Source organism: Chelonoidis abingdonii, chromosome 17 (assembly GCF_003597395.2).
Source record: "Chelonoidis abingdonii isolate Lonesome George chromosome 17, CheloAbing_2.0, whole genome shotgun sequence".
Taxonomy (NCBI): domain Eukaryota; kingdom Metazoa; phylum Chordata; order Testudines; family Testudinidae; genus Chelonoidis; species Chelonoidis abingdonii.
The window spans coordinates 8555876-8571020 of record NC_133785.1 but is presented as its reverse complement, the minus strand read 5'-3'; the positions used below and the strand labels follow the sequence as shown (position 1 = coordinate 8571020).

Below are 15145 nucleotides of genomic sequence, written 5' to 3'. Positions count from 1 at the left end.
GGGAGGTGGCTTCTGAGGTTTGTTAAAGGGACTGCGTCACATCATAACAGATGGACTTGTGCTGCAAGAACTTCTACCAACATGGGGCTCCTGCAGGAGTATCTCCTGAGCTGGGGAACTGCTCTTCAGTGCAGGCCCAAAACACCAGCCTAAACTTGACCATGGACCCACATTAGGAGGTGGCCCTAACATTGCATAGTTTCTGTTTGGTGGAGGGAGAGGTGGCCTGTGTGTTTCTCCCTGAAAAGAGAAATGGGGTCAGCTGCTGCTTAGTTTACCTAGTAGAAAGTTATCAAAAGGGTAGGGGGGAGAGGGAGAAGGGACTCCACTAAAGTCAATGGCAGAGCTGGGAATAGAACCCATATGTCCAGAGTCTGATACCCTAACTGCTGAGATGCTGCTTGCTGTCTGGAGGAGGAGGATTAGTCCCCTTCATCCACTTTACAGATGGGGAAACGGAGCCAAGGGGAAGCTGGGATTTTGAACCAAGATATCTCGCCTGCCAGTCCATGGCCTTTAACCACAAGGCTACCTGGCCTCTCTAGTGCAATGTATCCCATGGGGAAATGCTTATCCCTCCTTAAGCATGGCTAACTCTGCTCCTGAATGCAGCTGTTATACCATGTTCCAGCTCCTGTAATGGAGTGAAGACTCCACTGAGTGAAAGCAGTAAGGGGAGTAGGGAAGGGGATAAAGAGCTGGAGGGAAGAATTGAAGTGTGGGGAAACCTGATCAGCTGAACAGGAGCTGTTGAGGAGGCAGCTCTGGCATAGCTGTGGGGTTGAGGGGTAGGAGTGCAGGAGCTTGAGAGGGACAGATGTTGGGCAGTATCTGTTTACAACCAAACAGTAGCTGTTGAGTCTGCCTAGAGGAGGAAGCTGCTGATGCTCTGGACCTTCAGGGCATCTTCCTGGTGTGATTAAGTGCATGTGTACACATGCCCATACCCTTCCTGTCCCACAGCTTCCCTCCCTTCCCAGCTGGTGGAGGGGATGGGATTTTCCTATGAGACCTGTTCTGCATCCTCAGTGGGCTTTCCTGGGCCCAGTCCCAGAGTGTTCCCTGGGCCCAGTCCCTTCAACACCCAAGCTCCTATTATTAATCATCCATTCTAACAGGTGACTGGCAGGCTGTGTGTGGGGAGGATGGGCTGCTATGCCATGGGGCAGTGTCTCACTTTTCCTGGAGAGGGTGTAAAGTTTCCCTCTATCAGAGGGAAAGGATCGACTCCTCAAGGTGAGAGTTTGTATGCAATGGGGTTGGGGGAGGTGGAAGCATGGCAGAAAGAGAAGCTTGCCTGCAGGGCTACTGCTGGGAAGGAATGGGTTGGGGGAGTAGTGGCACCAGTGTTGAGACTTGGTGAATTCTGTGGGTGGGAAGGGTGGAATGTGGGAACAAGTAGTGGGTGGAGGCAGCATGTAATGAGACTGGATTCTGCTGTGTGGAATACAGAAAAGGGCGGAAGGGTGGGATGCTGCTACCCTCTCCTGTGTGGAATGGATACTGCAGTTGTTCCAAAAGCCTTGTAGAGCCAGTATCCAAGAGAGTGGAGACTCCTGGTCAAAGCTTACTCCTTTAAGAGCTGCAGGATCTGAGTCCTTCCATCCTTGACATGCAGCCTTGGATGCTGGAGTTCAGCTGGAAGGGTCTTTTTGTACCCCCTGCTGCTGAAATGCAGCTGCCATTTGTCTGCAGGGAATTAGTTTTAGGGCCTGGTATTAAGCAGGGGGGAGGGGATTGTTTGGCACCAGCAGCTCTGAACAACTGAGGGTGGGGGATATGTAAAGTGCAGCATGTCACAGGGTTTAGAGGCCCACTCTGCCTTAGTTGGGGCTTTTCAACTGAGGGAGGGTAGAATCCAGGATTGGGCCCTCCCATTAAAAATAAAATGGCCTGATTGTACTGCACCCACTGGAAGTGTTGAGTAGGGGCAGACCTAGAGAGGGGAGGAAGATGGGCGACCATGATCTCACCCCTCGTGAACTGTCTGCTGCCAGATGGCCAAATGTTCTCACGGTTTCCATGCAAGTGCAGGTTAAACAAAATGCTTTGTGGGAATGTCAGTTTCACCAACTGTTGGAGTGGAGCGATGTGGGGAGTCAAACTCTTTGAGACTCCCATATTGTAACTGTTCAGACTTTAAAATTTTAAATAGATTCTATTGTAACTTTCAACAGGCAGTACAGTAAATGTATTGTGCTCATATTAGTCAAAGTCCTTTCACTTTTGAGCTGAATCACATGTTGATGTTCCTGAATCAAAATTCTATTTTGTGGGAAACTTTTTCTTGCAATTTCAGCTTTTTTGCCTCAATTTGGAATGGGGAAGGGGGGGGAGTGTTGTGAATGGTGGAATTTTATGCAGAGGAGAAGTTCTTGGAGGTATTTTCACTAACTTGGTGAGGTCACTTCCTAGGCTAGGACTCCCCCTGTATTCTCTATGCTGGGAATAAGTGTGGGGGATTCCTGCTCAAGGCTGGATTGCATCTACAATCCAAAACAGCTAGTGAGTTGCTGTAGGATAAGAACTTCTAATGTACCTTTAACCCCTTCCCTGCTGCGACTGCCACCTCCTACTGTCAGATGAACTGAGGGGGGACACAATCATTAGATCAATCTTTACAGCATGTGCTGTGAGATGGGTAAGTATAACTATTGGTGGGAGAGTGGCTTGCCTGAGGACAAGCAGTCTGGTGAAAGTAGGAATAAACCCAAAGTCCTGACTCCCACCCCTGTCCTTTTGCTATAAGGAGATGTCACCACCTCCCAGCCTGGCCCATGCTGTCTGGGAAGGCTGTACAATGTTTTGGGTCAGATGAGCTGTGTGGGTCTGGCATCAGTTGGTGCTGCTCTAGCATGAGACCTTGTCTCATTTCTCCTAATGACTGGGCACAGTGTTCATTGGAAGCTTTCTGCTGCGGTGGCCTAACAGCAGGGAGAAGTCTCTCTTCCTCGACATGCCAGCTGGGAGAGGGATGGAGTCTGAGCTTGGAGTCAACCCTCAAGCTTCCTTGGTTTAGCTTGGTCTTAACTCAATAACCTGCCTTTAATTCAGTCATCCAGCAGGGGGTAGTGTTGCTTCACATAAGTTGCTTCCTGCCCCTCATCCCTGCCATGGCCTCTCCTTAAACTGTGAAAAGAAACCTCACTGCTGTTGGACCTATGCAGCTTGGTGTGATGGGGGACCCCAGTCAGGCTGGGGAGAGCAGTCTATTCTGCACTTGGCAGACTGAGAGGCCCCAGTCTCTGTTGCGGCCTCTAGGTGCTTTCACAACATAAAAGGGAAGTTAGCATGGCCAAGAGGCTAGTACAAGGGATTGAGACCTAGGACACCTGGGTTCTATTCCTGCCGGTGTCCTATGAGAGCTTGAATGAGTCCTTCTCTCTCTACCCAACATGGCTGTTACTCCTCCCACATTTTGTCTGTTCAGACTGCAAGCTCTTTGGGGCACAGGCTCTATGCAGTAGATGGCATGCTAGGGGCACTGATCTGAGTTAAGGTTCTTTAGATGCTGCCCTGATACTAATATGCACATGCCATGGTGGGGCATAAAGTACCAGTTGGTGCCTCTAGGCTAGTGATTCTCAGTCTATTTACCATGGTGAGCCACATATGCAGGTCTGTCTTAATCTGTATGGCCCTGAGACTGTCACATGAGCTGCAAATGTGTGCTGGTTGGGTTGCAAGCAGCCTATGGGCTGTAGGTTGAGAACCACTGCTCTAGGCCTTACTGCACTGCTGGTGGTAACCCACACTGCATAATGTGGGCTCTAGCCACTATCCTAATGCTGCTAGAGAGGGCTGCATTGCCCTTAATATCTGAACAGCAGCCCTGTTTCTTCCCAGGGTGGGGAGCTGAGAGAGGTCTGCCTGAGACCCTCAACTTTGCCCCCAGCCACAGATTGGTCAGTCAAACACCAGTCTCTGTGTGCCTCCTGACCTGGTGTGAGATGAGTTGTCTGGATCAAGCAGACATAGTGTACTTAGATTTCCAGAAAGCCTTTGACAAAGTCCCTCACCAAAGGCTTATGAAATTACGTTGTCATGGGATAGAGGGAAGATCCTCTCATGGATTGAGAACTGGTTAAAAGACAAGGAACAAAGGGTAGGAATAAATGGTAAATTTTCAGAATGGAGAGGGGTAACTAGTGGTGTTCCCCAAGGGTCAGTCCTAGGACCAATCTTATTCATAAATGATCTGAAAAAAGGGGTCAACGGTGAAGTGGCTAAGTTTGCAGATGATACTAAACTGATCAAGACAGTTAAGACCAAAGCAGACTGTGAAGAACTTCAAAAAGATCTCACAAAACTAAATTTCATTTGCCATTTTGTTGCCCAATCACATAATGTGGATAAATGTAAAGTAATGTACACTGGGGGGGAGGAGGGAATAACCCCAACTATACATACAATATGATTGAGGCTAATTTAGCTAAAACTAATCAGGAAAGATCTTGGAGTCATTGTGGATGGTTCTCTGAAGACATCCACACAGTGTGCAGCAGCAGTCAAAAAAGCAAACAGGATGTTAGGAATCATTTCAAAAGGCTAGAGAATAAGATGGAAAATATCTTATTGCTGTTTGTATAAATCCATGGCACACCCACATCTTGAATACTGTGTACAGATGTGGTCTCTTCATCTCAACAAAGATATGCTGGTATTAGAAAAGGTTCAGAGAGAGGCAACTAAAATGATTAGAGGTTTGGAACAGTCCCATATGAGGAGAGACTAAAGAGCCTAGGACTTTTCAGCTTGGAAAAGAGGAGACTAAGGGGGGATATGACAGGTTTATAAAATCATGAGTGGTATGGAGAAAGTGAATAAGGAAAAGTTATTTACTTGTTTCCACATATAAGAACTAAGGGCCACCAAATGAAATTAATGGGCAGCAGGTTTAAAACAAATAAAAGGAAGTTCTTCACACAATGCACAGTCAACTTGTGGAACTCCTTGCCTGATGAGGTTGTGACGGCTAGGACTATAACAGGGTTTAAAAGAGAACTGGATAAATTCATGGAGGTTGAGGCCATTAATGGCTATTAGGGTGGGTAAGGAATGGTGTTCCTAGTCTCTGTCAGACGGTGGCAATGGATGGCAGGAGAGAGATCTCTTGATCACTGCCTGTTAGGTTCACTCCCTTTGGGGCATCTGGCATTGGCTACTGTCAGCAGACAGGATACTGGGCTGGATGGACCTTTGGTCTGACCCAGAATGGCTGTCATGTCTCGTTTGGGTTGCCAGTGAGGAAGGGGGTCTATCTTAGCCTGGCCCTGGTGGGGTTGGCCTAGCTCCTCCATGGCAGAGCAGAGGTGGGGAGAACAAGCATGTGCCATACCTCTCTCATTCCATCTGCCTCTCTTTCATTCTAAGCTTAATCTCTCTCTCTCCCCGCCCCCCCTTGTTTTCTTTCTGTTCTCCCTTCTCCCTCCAGGGGCTCTCCTGTCGTCCATCCGCCCCTGGCTGGCTGTCACTCCTCACCTCTTCATCCCTTCTCTTGAGCCAGCCTTCCCCGAGACTCTCCTTGTTTGCAGCTTTGCCTCTCCAGCCACCCCCCTGCCTACCCCCTCTCTTTTTTTCCATTGGCCGTCCTCCATCTATCCAGCCCCCCTCGTACTTGCGCCCGTCTCTCCTGCCATCTCTCCATTCCTCCCCCTACATACCTTCCTTCCCTCTATTTCCCCCCTGGCTCCTGTCTGTCCATCCGTCCTCCAACCACATCCGTCGGTCTCCCTCCATTCCTCCTCTTGTGGTCTTCCTTCCCGCCCGCCCCCCGCCTTTTCTTCTGCCCCGCTTTCCCCTTCTCTCCCTTCCCAGCCCTGGGGGCGTGGAGCTGTCAGAGCACATCTGGCACAGCTGGCCCCGCCCCTTCCCCACCTGGCCCAGGTGTCAGTAACTCCCTCCCCATTGGGGGCCGGCCGGCAGGGGCGGGGCCCGGGCCCGGGCTGCGGGGAGTGGGGAAGGGCAGGCAGGCAGCGAGGCTGGAGCGGCTGGAGTGGGGCAGCATGTGCAGCCCGGTGGAGCGGCGCCTGGCCGGGCTGCGGGAGCTGCTGCAGGGGCCCGGGCTCGAGTCGCTGCTGGACGTGCTGTTGTGCCTGTATCGGGAGTGCAGCGGCGCCCCCCTGCGGCGGGAGCGCAGCGTGCAGCAGTTCCTGGAGTGGGGTGAGTTTCCTGCCCCCAGAACGCCGTGCAATGGGGGCTGGGCCCTAGAGTCCTACGTGTTAGAGGAGGCTGCCCCTCATAGGTCGTGCAGTGAAAGACACAGAAGCCTGTCCTGTAAATCCGCCCCCCTCCCCCCAGCCCTGTGCAATTAGAGGGGAGCTGTAGGCTGTGGGGGCTGCTCTCAGGGTGCGATGGGAGAGCTGACCCTGGGGTGCAATAGCAGGATATACTGCTGCCCAGCACTCTGCAATGTGGAGTGGGATATTGGAAGGTCAGGAAGGGGAGAGGACTTGCCCACGCCAGGTGTGATGGCTAGGGGTCACCCATTACACAAGGTGGGGGATCCCTGTGGTGGGTGGGGGCAAGGCAGGAGTGGCTGTGCCTGTGTGCCCCCTTACTTTGCATCGCCACTGCACAATGTGCCCCCCCCTCCCATTCACAGAGGGGCGGGGGGAGGAAACAGAGGTGTGAGCATGTAGCACAAACTCTCACACTGCTCCCTGCAATGCTTACCCCACCTCCTGCCCTTTCTTCCCTGGGTCTGTGCTGATTGAGGAAAGTAGCTGCTTTTATTTATATAAGGAGGTGGACACTAAATGACCCACTAGGGACAAGTCTGAGACTTGGCAAACCCATGTCATTCAGCCCCATCAAGCAGTTGGCTTGAGTCTGGATCACTGCTAGGTGCTTGGGGCTTGTCAATACAAGGAAGCTATTCTGAAGTAAGGTAGGGTGTGAATTTAAAGCACAATAGTTATTGTGGAACAGTTCACTCTTACTCTGGGCTAGCAGTGCTGGTCAATCACCCTGTGCCACGCTGGCTTGGCAGGGCTCTTGTCATTACACTATCAGAGCCTCTCAGTCTGGCTGGCTTATCCTCAAAGTATCTATTGGCTAGCAAACCACTTACAAATGGGGCAAACTAAGGCAGAGAGGCTGTAGTGTGTTGCCCATAGTGAGACAAGGAGTCAGTGGCAGAGCCGGGGCTAGAACTCAGGTCTCCGGAACCTTAACCACAAGTCCATCTGTGCCAGATGTGCGGCACCGCTTTGGAGGACGGTGATGGATTGAGAGGTGGTTTGATCAGTGTACAAGTATCTCCAGAGAGAAGAAACAGCAGGTACTAAAGGGCTCTTTAATTTCTAGCTCTTGGTTCTTATTCTACTGTTCTCCACTAGATTAGTCAGAAACATTCAAGTTAGAGTTAAGACTCCACTGTTTCTCAGGGACCAAACTCTGAAAGCAAGGGGTGGGGTGAGAGGGAGGGATACTCCATGTCTTGATGTCACCCACTCCAAACTGGCTGCCCAGCTGGAAGATGCTCCAGTCAAACATAGGTTCATAGACTCCATGGCCTAAAGGGAATGTTGTGGTCATCTGATCTGGCCACCTGTGTAGCACAGGCCAGAGAACAGCCCCGGTATCATTCCTAGAGCAGCTGTCTAAGAAAAACATGAGTGATGGGGCTCAGGGATAACTGCTGTGGTATTCTCTGGCCTGTGTTATACAGGTGGTCAGACTCGGTGGTCTAATGGTCCCTTCTGGCCTGAATCTATGAATATTCTTGTCATAGTGTGGCAGGAGCTCCATTTTAGTTCAGGCTGAGACATTCTTGCTGTTTAACAGCCAGTTTTTTCTAAGTGCTCAAAAATCCACCTGCTGCCTTTATTTAAAAATACAGAATACCTGCCTTCTAACCATCGAGCTGTGTTCTCATGGAGCCTTTGCTGTAGCATCTGGCCATCTTTCTCACAGAAGGAAACCTACACATTTGATACCAGAGCCTGTAAAAAAACTTGTAAATTTCCTGTTTGGCCCATCGCTACCAGTATATTGTCTTCTAGGAAACTGGTCCCTCTCATGCTCCAGATACAGAGCGAATGATGGGAGGGCTCAATTTTTTCCAAAGTACATAAGGATTTCTGGGTGCACAAATGGAGATCTTCCTTAAAGAAGCCTGATGGAAGGGGTCCATTTAAGGCACATCCAGTTGGGAAGTCCCCAAATAACTAAGTGGCGATTTGAAGCTGTTTTGTTGACAAAGGAAGGTCCCTGCCCCAAAGCTTGGTCTAAACAAAGGAAAATAGGACAGGGGAGGGAGGCTGCCAAGTGCAGAACTTTGGTTCTGAGAGTCATTTGTACATCTACTGTAATGGGTTGGCCGCAGCATCGCCAATGCTTGGGGGTCTTTTTCTGTGTGCTGCCAATCTCTGAAGCCCCAGGGCTACATTCATTTGCACCAGCTGTGGCTCTGTCCCCAACGCTGGCTGAAGCCTGTAGGTCCTAGTAAAGAATGTGTTGTAGTTCCATGCTCACTCCAGTGGAGGATGGCTGCTCTCGCACCACAGACCAAGCCTCCTGAGATAAGTCGATCAGCTAATAAATGGGGGGGGAAGAGGGTAAATCGGGATCTCCTGGCCTCATAGCACAAGAACAAGGGCCCACAGTGAAGTCTGAAGGTAGCAGTAAAGACAAGTGCAAAGCACTACAGTTTGAGAAGGAAAAAAACAAATGCACAGCTATAAAATGGGAAATAGCTGGCTAGACAGCGGTACTGCTGGAAAATAATTTGGGAGTTGTAGTGGATCACAAACTGAATGAGCCAACAGTGTGGTGCAGTTGTGTGGCTTTTTTTTTTTTTTTTTTTTTTTTTTTTTTAAAAGCTGATCTTATTCTGGGGTGTATTGTATGTAAGACCCAGGAGGTCATTGTCCTGCTCTGCTTGGCACTGGTGAGGCCTCAGCTGGAGTGCTGTGTCCAGTTCTGGGGGCCAGGCTTTAGGAAAGATGTTGATTAAACTGGAGAGAGACCAGAGAAGAGCAACCAAAATGGTAAATGTCTTTAGAAGACCTGACGTGTGAGGAAAGGTTTAAAAAGACCCAAAACCTGGGCATCTTTAGTATCGAGAAAAGACTGAGTGGGGACCTGATAAGTCTTCACCATCCTCTTTAAAACAGCCCTTAACGTATTTGACCAATTGTTCTCCATGTCCACTAATGGTAGGACAAGAAATAACGAGCTTAATCTGCAGCAAGGGAGATTTTATTTCAAACATTAGAACATTTTTCCTAACTCTTAGAGGAGTTAAGCTCTGGAACAGGCTCTGAGGGAGGTTGTGGAATCCACATCACTAGAGTTAAGAACTGGTTGCAACAAACACCTGTCAGGCATGGCCTGGGTTTACTTGATCCTGCCTCAGTATTGGGGCTGGACTTGATGACGCCTCGAGGTCCCTTCCAGCCTGACATTTCTATGACTTTATGAAACTCGCACCGGATCAAAGGATAGAGTACTTGTTTTAGACTATGGTACTTGCTGCCACAGGAAGTTACCGAGGCCAAGAATTTACCAAGCTTCCAAAAAGGATTGGACAGGTTATATGGATAACAAGAATATCCAGTATAGCTAATGTTACCAAACGTTGGCAGGGCTATTAAACCTCAGGCTTCAGGGTTTAAGCTCATCTTTTTTTAATTGATTACTAATCAGGAGGAGACCTTCATTGGGAATATATTATCTTACATCAGCTCCCTCTGGCGTTCCTGCATCTTCCTCTGACGCATTAGCGGATGGTGTTTTTGTATTGCTATAGTGCCTATAAGTCCCAGTCATGGGCAAGGTGCAGTACAAACACTAAACAACTCTATTCCTGCCCCCAAATTATGATGATCTAAATTCTGGGTTAGACAACCCTCTGGTCTGAGCTAGTCTGGCAATACCTATTTTCCCAGGTCTAACCCCTGGGTCTGCCCCTCCCTTGTAAAACTGAGGCTGATAATTCAGCAGCCGCAAAGGGTGGGTGATGACATTTCATTAGCTAATTGTAAAGTGCTGTGTTCTCTCCTTCCACTCCCTGAGAGCTGGTTTGCAGGAAAACAGGAATCTCTGTGCTGTGTGAGTTTGCATCCACTCCCACTGCTTACGTGTATTCTCCATGCTGGGAGTGATTTATGCTGCAGGAATGAAGATTGGAGGGGGCGGGGGGGGAATGATCCTGCTTCCGTGTTCTTTGTTTTTGTTTTAAGTCCTTTCTTCACAAGTGAAAATGTGGGAGAGATTCAAAATGAGAAGGCATGACTCTGTGCCCTCCTCCTGTGTGAATGTGAGAGCTGCATCAGGCCCTAATGTCTTGCCGTGAGGGCATCTCTACTCCGTTTGCAATACCATTGCTCTAGGACTAGAGTGACTGAAATTTGGGATTTCTGCTTTGCAGGACATGTCAGACTTGCTGAAAACTGTTAATTTTAGAAATACGGAAACACTGTTTTCAAAATGTAATACCTATCCGAGCAGGTGCTCAGGGGAAACTGACATGATTCTTGTCAGTTTCACTCTGCTCTCCACTGAATGACAGGTGACACTAACCTGAATCATGTGAGCAGCTGCTGAGGACCTTGGGGATTGTATCTGCCCTGGTTCAGGGGACCCAGGACTTCCAGCTTACCAGGTCAGCTGGGCTGGGCTGGCCTGGGGAGCCAGCTGCCCCAAGACACTGGCTAATAGTAGGGAGCCTGAAAGTCCTGGCTAGAGAGAGCTGAGCTAGAAGGACCCATTGTAGTTCTCTAGTCTGATTTCTGTGTATCCCAGCTCCTAGGACGTCTCTGAAGTAACTCCTGGTTGAACTAGGACTGCTCTGTTAGAAATACATCTTGTCTTGATTTAAACATTGCCAGTGATGGTGAATCCACCACAGCCCTTGGTTAATTATCCTCTCTGTTAAAACGGGCACCTGGTTTCATTCTAAATTAGTCTTGCTTCTGCTTCCAGCCATTGGGTCGTGTTTGACCTTCATCGGTTAGACTGAGGAGCCCATTTTCAAATTAGGATTCCTCATGTGGGTACTGCTAGACTGGGACCAAGTCACCCCTTCACCTTCCCTTTTGTAACCAAAGCAGAGTGAGCTCTGGGGCTTTAAGGGATGTGTGATAAGTTGTGAAGATGCCTCCAGTTGTTAGACTATTTCTATCCATAATAGATCTGTCTTCATGCATACTGCAGTTGGACCCAGCAGCCTTAGTCATAGATAAAGACCCATTGTGCTAGGTCAGGGGTAGGCAACCTATGACACGAGTGCCGAAGGCAGCACACGAGCTGATTTTCAGTGACACTCACACTGTCTGGGTCCTGGCCCTGGTCCGGGGGGCTCTGCATTTTAATTTAATTGAAGCTTCTTAAACGTTATTTACTTTACAAACAATAATAGTTTAGTTAATATATTATAGACTTATAGAAAGAGACCTTCTAAAAACATTAATATGTATTACTGGGATGCGAAACCTTAAATTAGAGTGAATAAATGAAGACTCAGCACACCACTTCTGGAAGGTTGCTGACCCTTGCACTGAGTTCTGTACAAACTGAACAAAAGACGGTCCCTGCCCCGAAGAGCTCACACTCACACTGGTCTGGCTCTGGCCCAGCAGCCTGCTTCTAGTTATTTTAAAGGAGTGTGAGTGAATTTTTGGAAAACCTCAGGTTAGTCAAAAACAAGCTCTTCTGAAAGGTGGAGGCCACTGGCCTCCTTCCTCAGGCATCTTAAGTTCTGCCCTGTAAATAGCTGACATTTTCCAAACAAGTTTCAGAGGAGCAGCCATGTTGGTCAGTATCCACAAAAAGAACAGAAGTACTTGTGGCACCTTAGAGACTAACAAATTTATTTGAGCATAAGATTAGGGGAGCAGGCGTGGGCCAGTTGCTGCCCAGTCCCCTGCACTGAGACTGGGGGAGATGTCCTGTTCCATCTGACTAAGAGCATGGGGCTGTCCCAGTTATGCTAGACGCAGCCCAGACCTGCCTGCCAACAGAGGTATGTCCCCATGGGGCTAGGTTCTGTGCAGCCTCCTACCAAGAAGCACTTCCTGCCCCAGAGAGCTTTCAGTCCAAGCAGAGTTCACAATTAATGAATTTTCCAGTCCAGAAAGGGGTTGTTATAATCTAATTGGGCTGCATGCAGCACCCTGGCTGGAACACTTGCTTCTTCCTGTGTTGAGCCGACAGGCTGGGGAGGGGCCCGGATCTAGCGCATTGGGACAAAACATCGAGACTTGATTTAAAAGCTCTGCAGGTGACGGGGGAATCCCCCTTTCCCTGGGTCTCCAACAGACAATTTGCTTCTGCATTCCCAGTGTGAATTTTAATTCCACTCCCAGCTGCTGGTTCTTCAAACCCTCCCTCTGGGTTAAACTGGGGCTCATTTGCCCTTCCAGTTGAGAATCGTTCTTAGTTTACCAAGCCATTGTGGATGGAAGACCTGGTCCCTGAAAGAGAGCAGTGTCATCACCGGGCACGCAAGGGGATGAGGCATGTAAAGCACATGCAGGAGTCGAGGCTTCAATCGGCTAAAGAAAAACATAATTGTACAACCTTATTGCTCAGGCCTGGCCTACGCACAGATTTCATACTGGTGGTTGTGGGGGTATGTGTGAGAGACGTACCACGACGTCAGCTAGTGTGGATGCTCTTTCATAGAGTTTAAGGCCAGAAGGGACAATGAGGTCATCTAGTTTGATCTTTGGTGTATCTCAGGCCCTTTTAACTTCACCCAGCCACCTCTGTACTTTAGTTAGACTAGTCCATTTCAGTTCTTGGGCACCTGACCCCTTGTGAGCCCTGGGTCCAGAACAGGAGAGACCACCAGTGCCTGTTCCTCTGCCGTAACAGAGCCCTGAATGAGGTTAGACATGCCTAGATGATCCCAGCAGGTGACCCCCACCCTATGCTGCAGAGGAGGGCACACCCCCTGCCACCCCCCCCCGGTCCCTACCAGTCGGATGTGGGAGAAATTCCTTCCCAATCTGAAATCTGCTGATCAGTAAGAACCTGAGCATGGGAGCAAGATCCACCACCAGGCATCAAAGCCAGCGAATTCTCTGAACCACCTCAGAGCCCTAGTTTGACTCCGTCTCTAGCTGTAGCTGATCTTTGATCTGTCAGAGGAAGGTGAGAAAATCCCAGCTACATTTGGCCAATTGTGCAATGGAAAAAAGATGTCTTTTTTCTGTTCTGCAGGTGCCCCGTGCCTTAGATTGGTCTATCTTATTCCCCCTCCTGTGTGGCAGTGGTTTTCAAGTTTTCTAGGCTGTGTACCCTTTTCCAAATGGAGTCTACTGTATACCCTCATCTGAGAGAGGGTCATAAAATACCTACAGTTCCATTGCCAAGTCTTCATATATGCATTGTCCACCATTACAGGAATTTTTGCACATATCCCGGGATGAGAACTCCTGTACCTAGGGTTACCCGTGCCCTGGTTTGAAAGCCACTGCTCTATGAGAATAATTGTCCTAGTATATGTACATTGATGAGAGTAAAACTCTGGCTATGTCAGGTGCATTGTGCCACTTTAATAACTACAGCAGCATTAAAGTGATACAACTACTGTATGCAGACAAGGGATGAAAGCAGGGGTAGTCAATAGGTGGGCTGCAGGCTGAATCCAGACCACCAGATACTTTTGAATGGACTGTGAAATCTTGTTTACTTATGATCGTTATTGGGTTTTTATTATTTTCTCTGGTGTCTGGACCTTGATGGAAAAATAATTGACTACCCCTGGCTTAAAGAGAAGGCACACACTCTAGGCTAGTAATTGAGACAGCTGGGTTCTAATCCTGCCTCTGCTACTCCTGTAATACACAGCATGGAGAACGCTCTTGTTCAGTGTCTGCTTGATATAGAGAAATAACAGGAAAACCACATATTGTGTCTCCTAGGGCAATAACGAAATTGGCCACAGTAGCTTGTCCTCCCTGTGTGTGTGTCTGCTTCAAATCTTCAGCAGATTTTGGGGTGTTTTTTTTTTTTAAACTTGTTTGGAAGAACAGCAATTTTAAATCGATCTAAAAAAATCTTTGAGGGAGGAACCATCTCTTGTTCTGTATCTGGACAGTACCAGACACAAGGGTCCAGGTCCATGAGTGGGGCTCCTTGGTACTGTTGCGATACATATAATAATCTAAATATTGCTTCCTTGGCTCCTTATTTGACAGACCTCTTGATCTCCAGCAGCCTATAGAGTCACCCAGTGGAGACAAGACTTTGCTTTTTCTACCACAGTAATACACTAGAAAGGGATCTGAGAATCGCAGTCATCCAAGGCAGCATCTCATTGCGTGCCGCCTGCCACTCCTGTCTGAAACGCTCGGCTGTACCAGCCTTTTTAAAAAACATCTATGATGTAATTCTTACCTCTGCTGGCTACCTTCTTGCGAGGCAGTGGAAATACGATTACTCACGCTCCCCAACTGCACAGGACCCGTTTTTCAGGTTTAGGCGCTGGCTGCGTTAGGTAAAGCACTTGATCTTGCTGTAGGAGCCAAAAACCTCAGAAAACCATGCCTGGTACTTGGCAGGAAATTACCTTTTATTTTTTGTTAAAGTTAAATCAATCATTTTGGCGGCAGGGCATATTCTCCGTGGGACCACAGCAGATGCTTGTGCGACTAACTTGAAAGGAAACTTGATTGATTTCCGCTCATGATCTGTATTTCGAAGATGATCGGCTGTTTAAAAACAGCTTTTGAAATCCCCTCATTTTTACTGCGCCTTGGTTTGTATGACAGCAGGGGCTGGGGGCCCTGATGTGCCAGGCACTGCACAGACCCTGATCCAGATGCAGAGGGGTGGGAGAGGCATTATGGCAGGTGCTTGAGCAATAGGAGTAAGGTACAGCCAAAAGATGCCGACCAAGATCAGGGTTCCCTTATGACATGCACATCATTAGTAGTCCTGTGGTAATGCCCAAAGGGTCCCAGTGAGAGCAGGGGCCCATTCTCCGATATGCAGGAGTAGTATGGTACTGCTATGTTGCTCTAACTCAGACTAAGGGGCCTGCTGTCAGGCCAGGTGTTGTCCCCTGGCTGAGACTGAGCCCCATTTACGGCATCTGTATCATTGCTTGCGCTATAGTTGGGCCCAAAGGAGATCCCTTGGCATGGGGAGCCCTGCACACACCCAAAATCCCCTGATTGTTTTGTTTTAACAC

The 15145-nt window shown here is 48.7% G+C and overlaps 1 protein-coding gene across 1 annotated transcript in view; it reads left to right on the top strand.

Annotated features, from left to right (window-relative positions):
• The first annotated feature begins 6005 nt into the window (after window positions 1-6005).
• Window positions 6006-15145, top strand: part of CDC42BPG (CDC42 binding protein kinase gamma) — a 58136-nt gene continuing 48996 nt past the window's right edge. Inside the window, exon 1 of the mRNA XM_032797784.2 lies at window positions 6006-6162. Within this exon, the coding sequence (XP_032653675.1) occupies window positions 6006-6162 (157 nt within the window). The remainder of the gene's footprint in view (window positions 6163-15145) is intronic.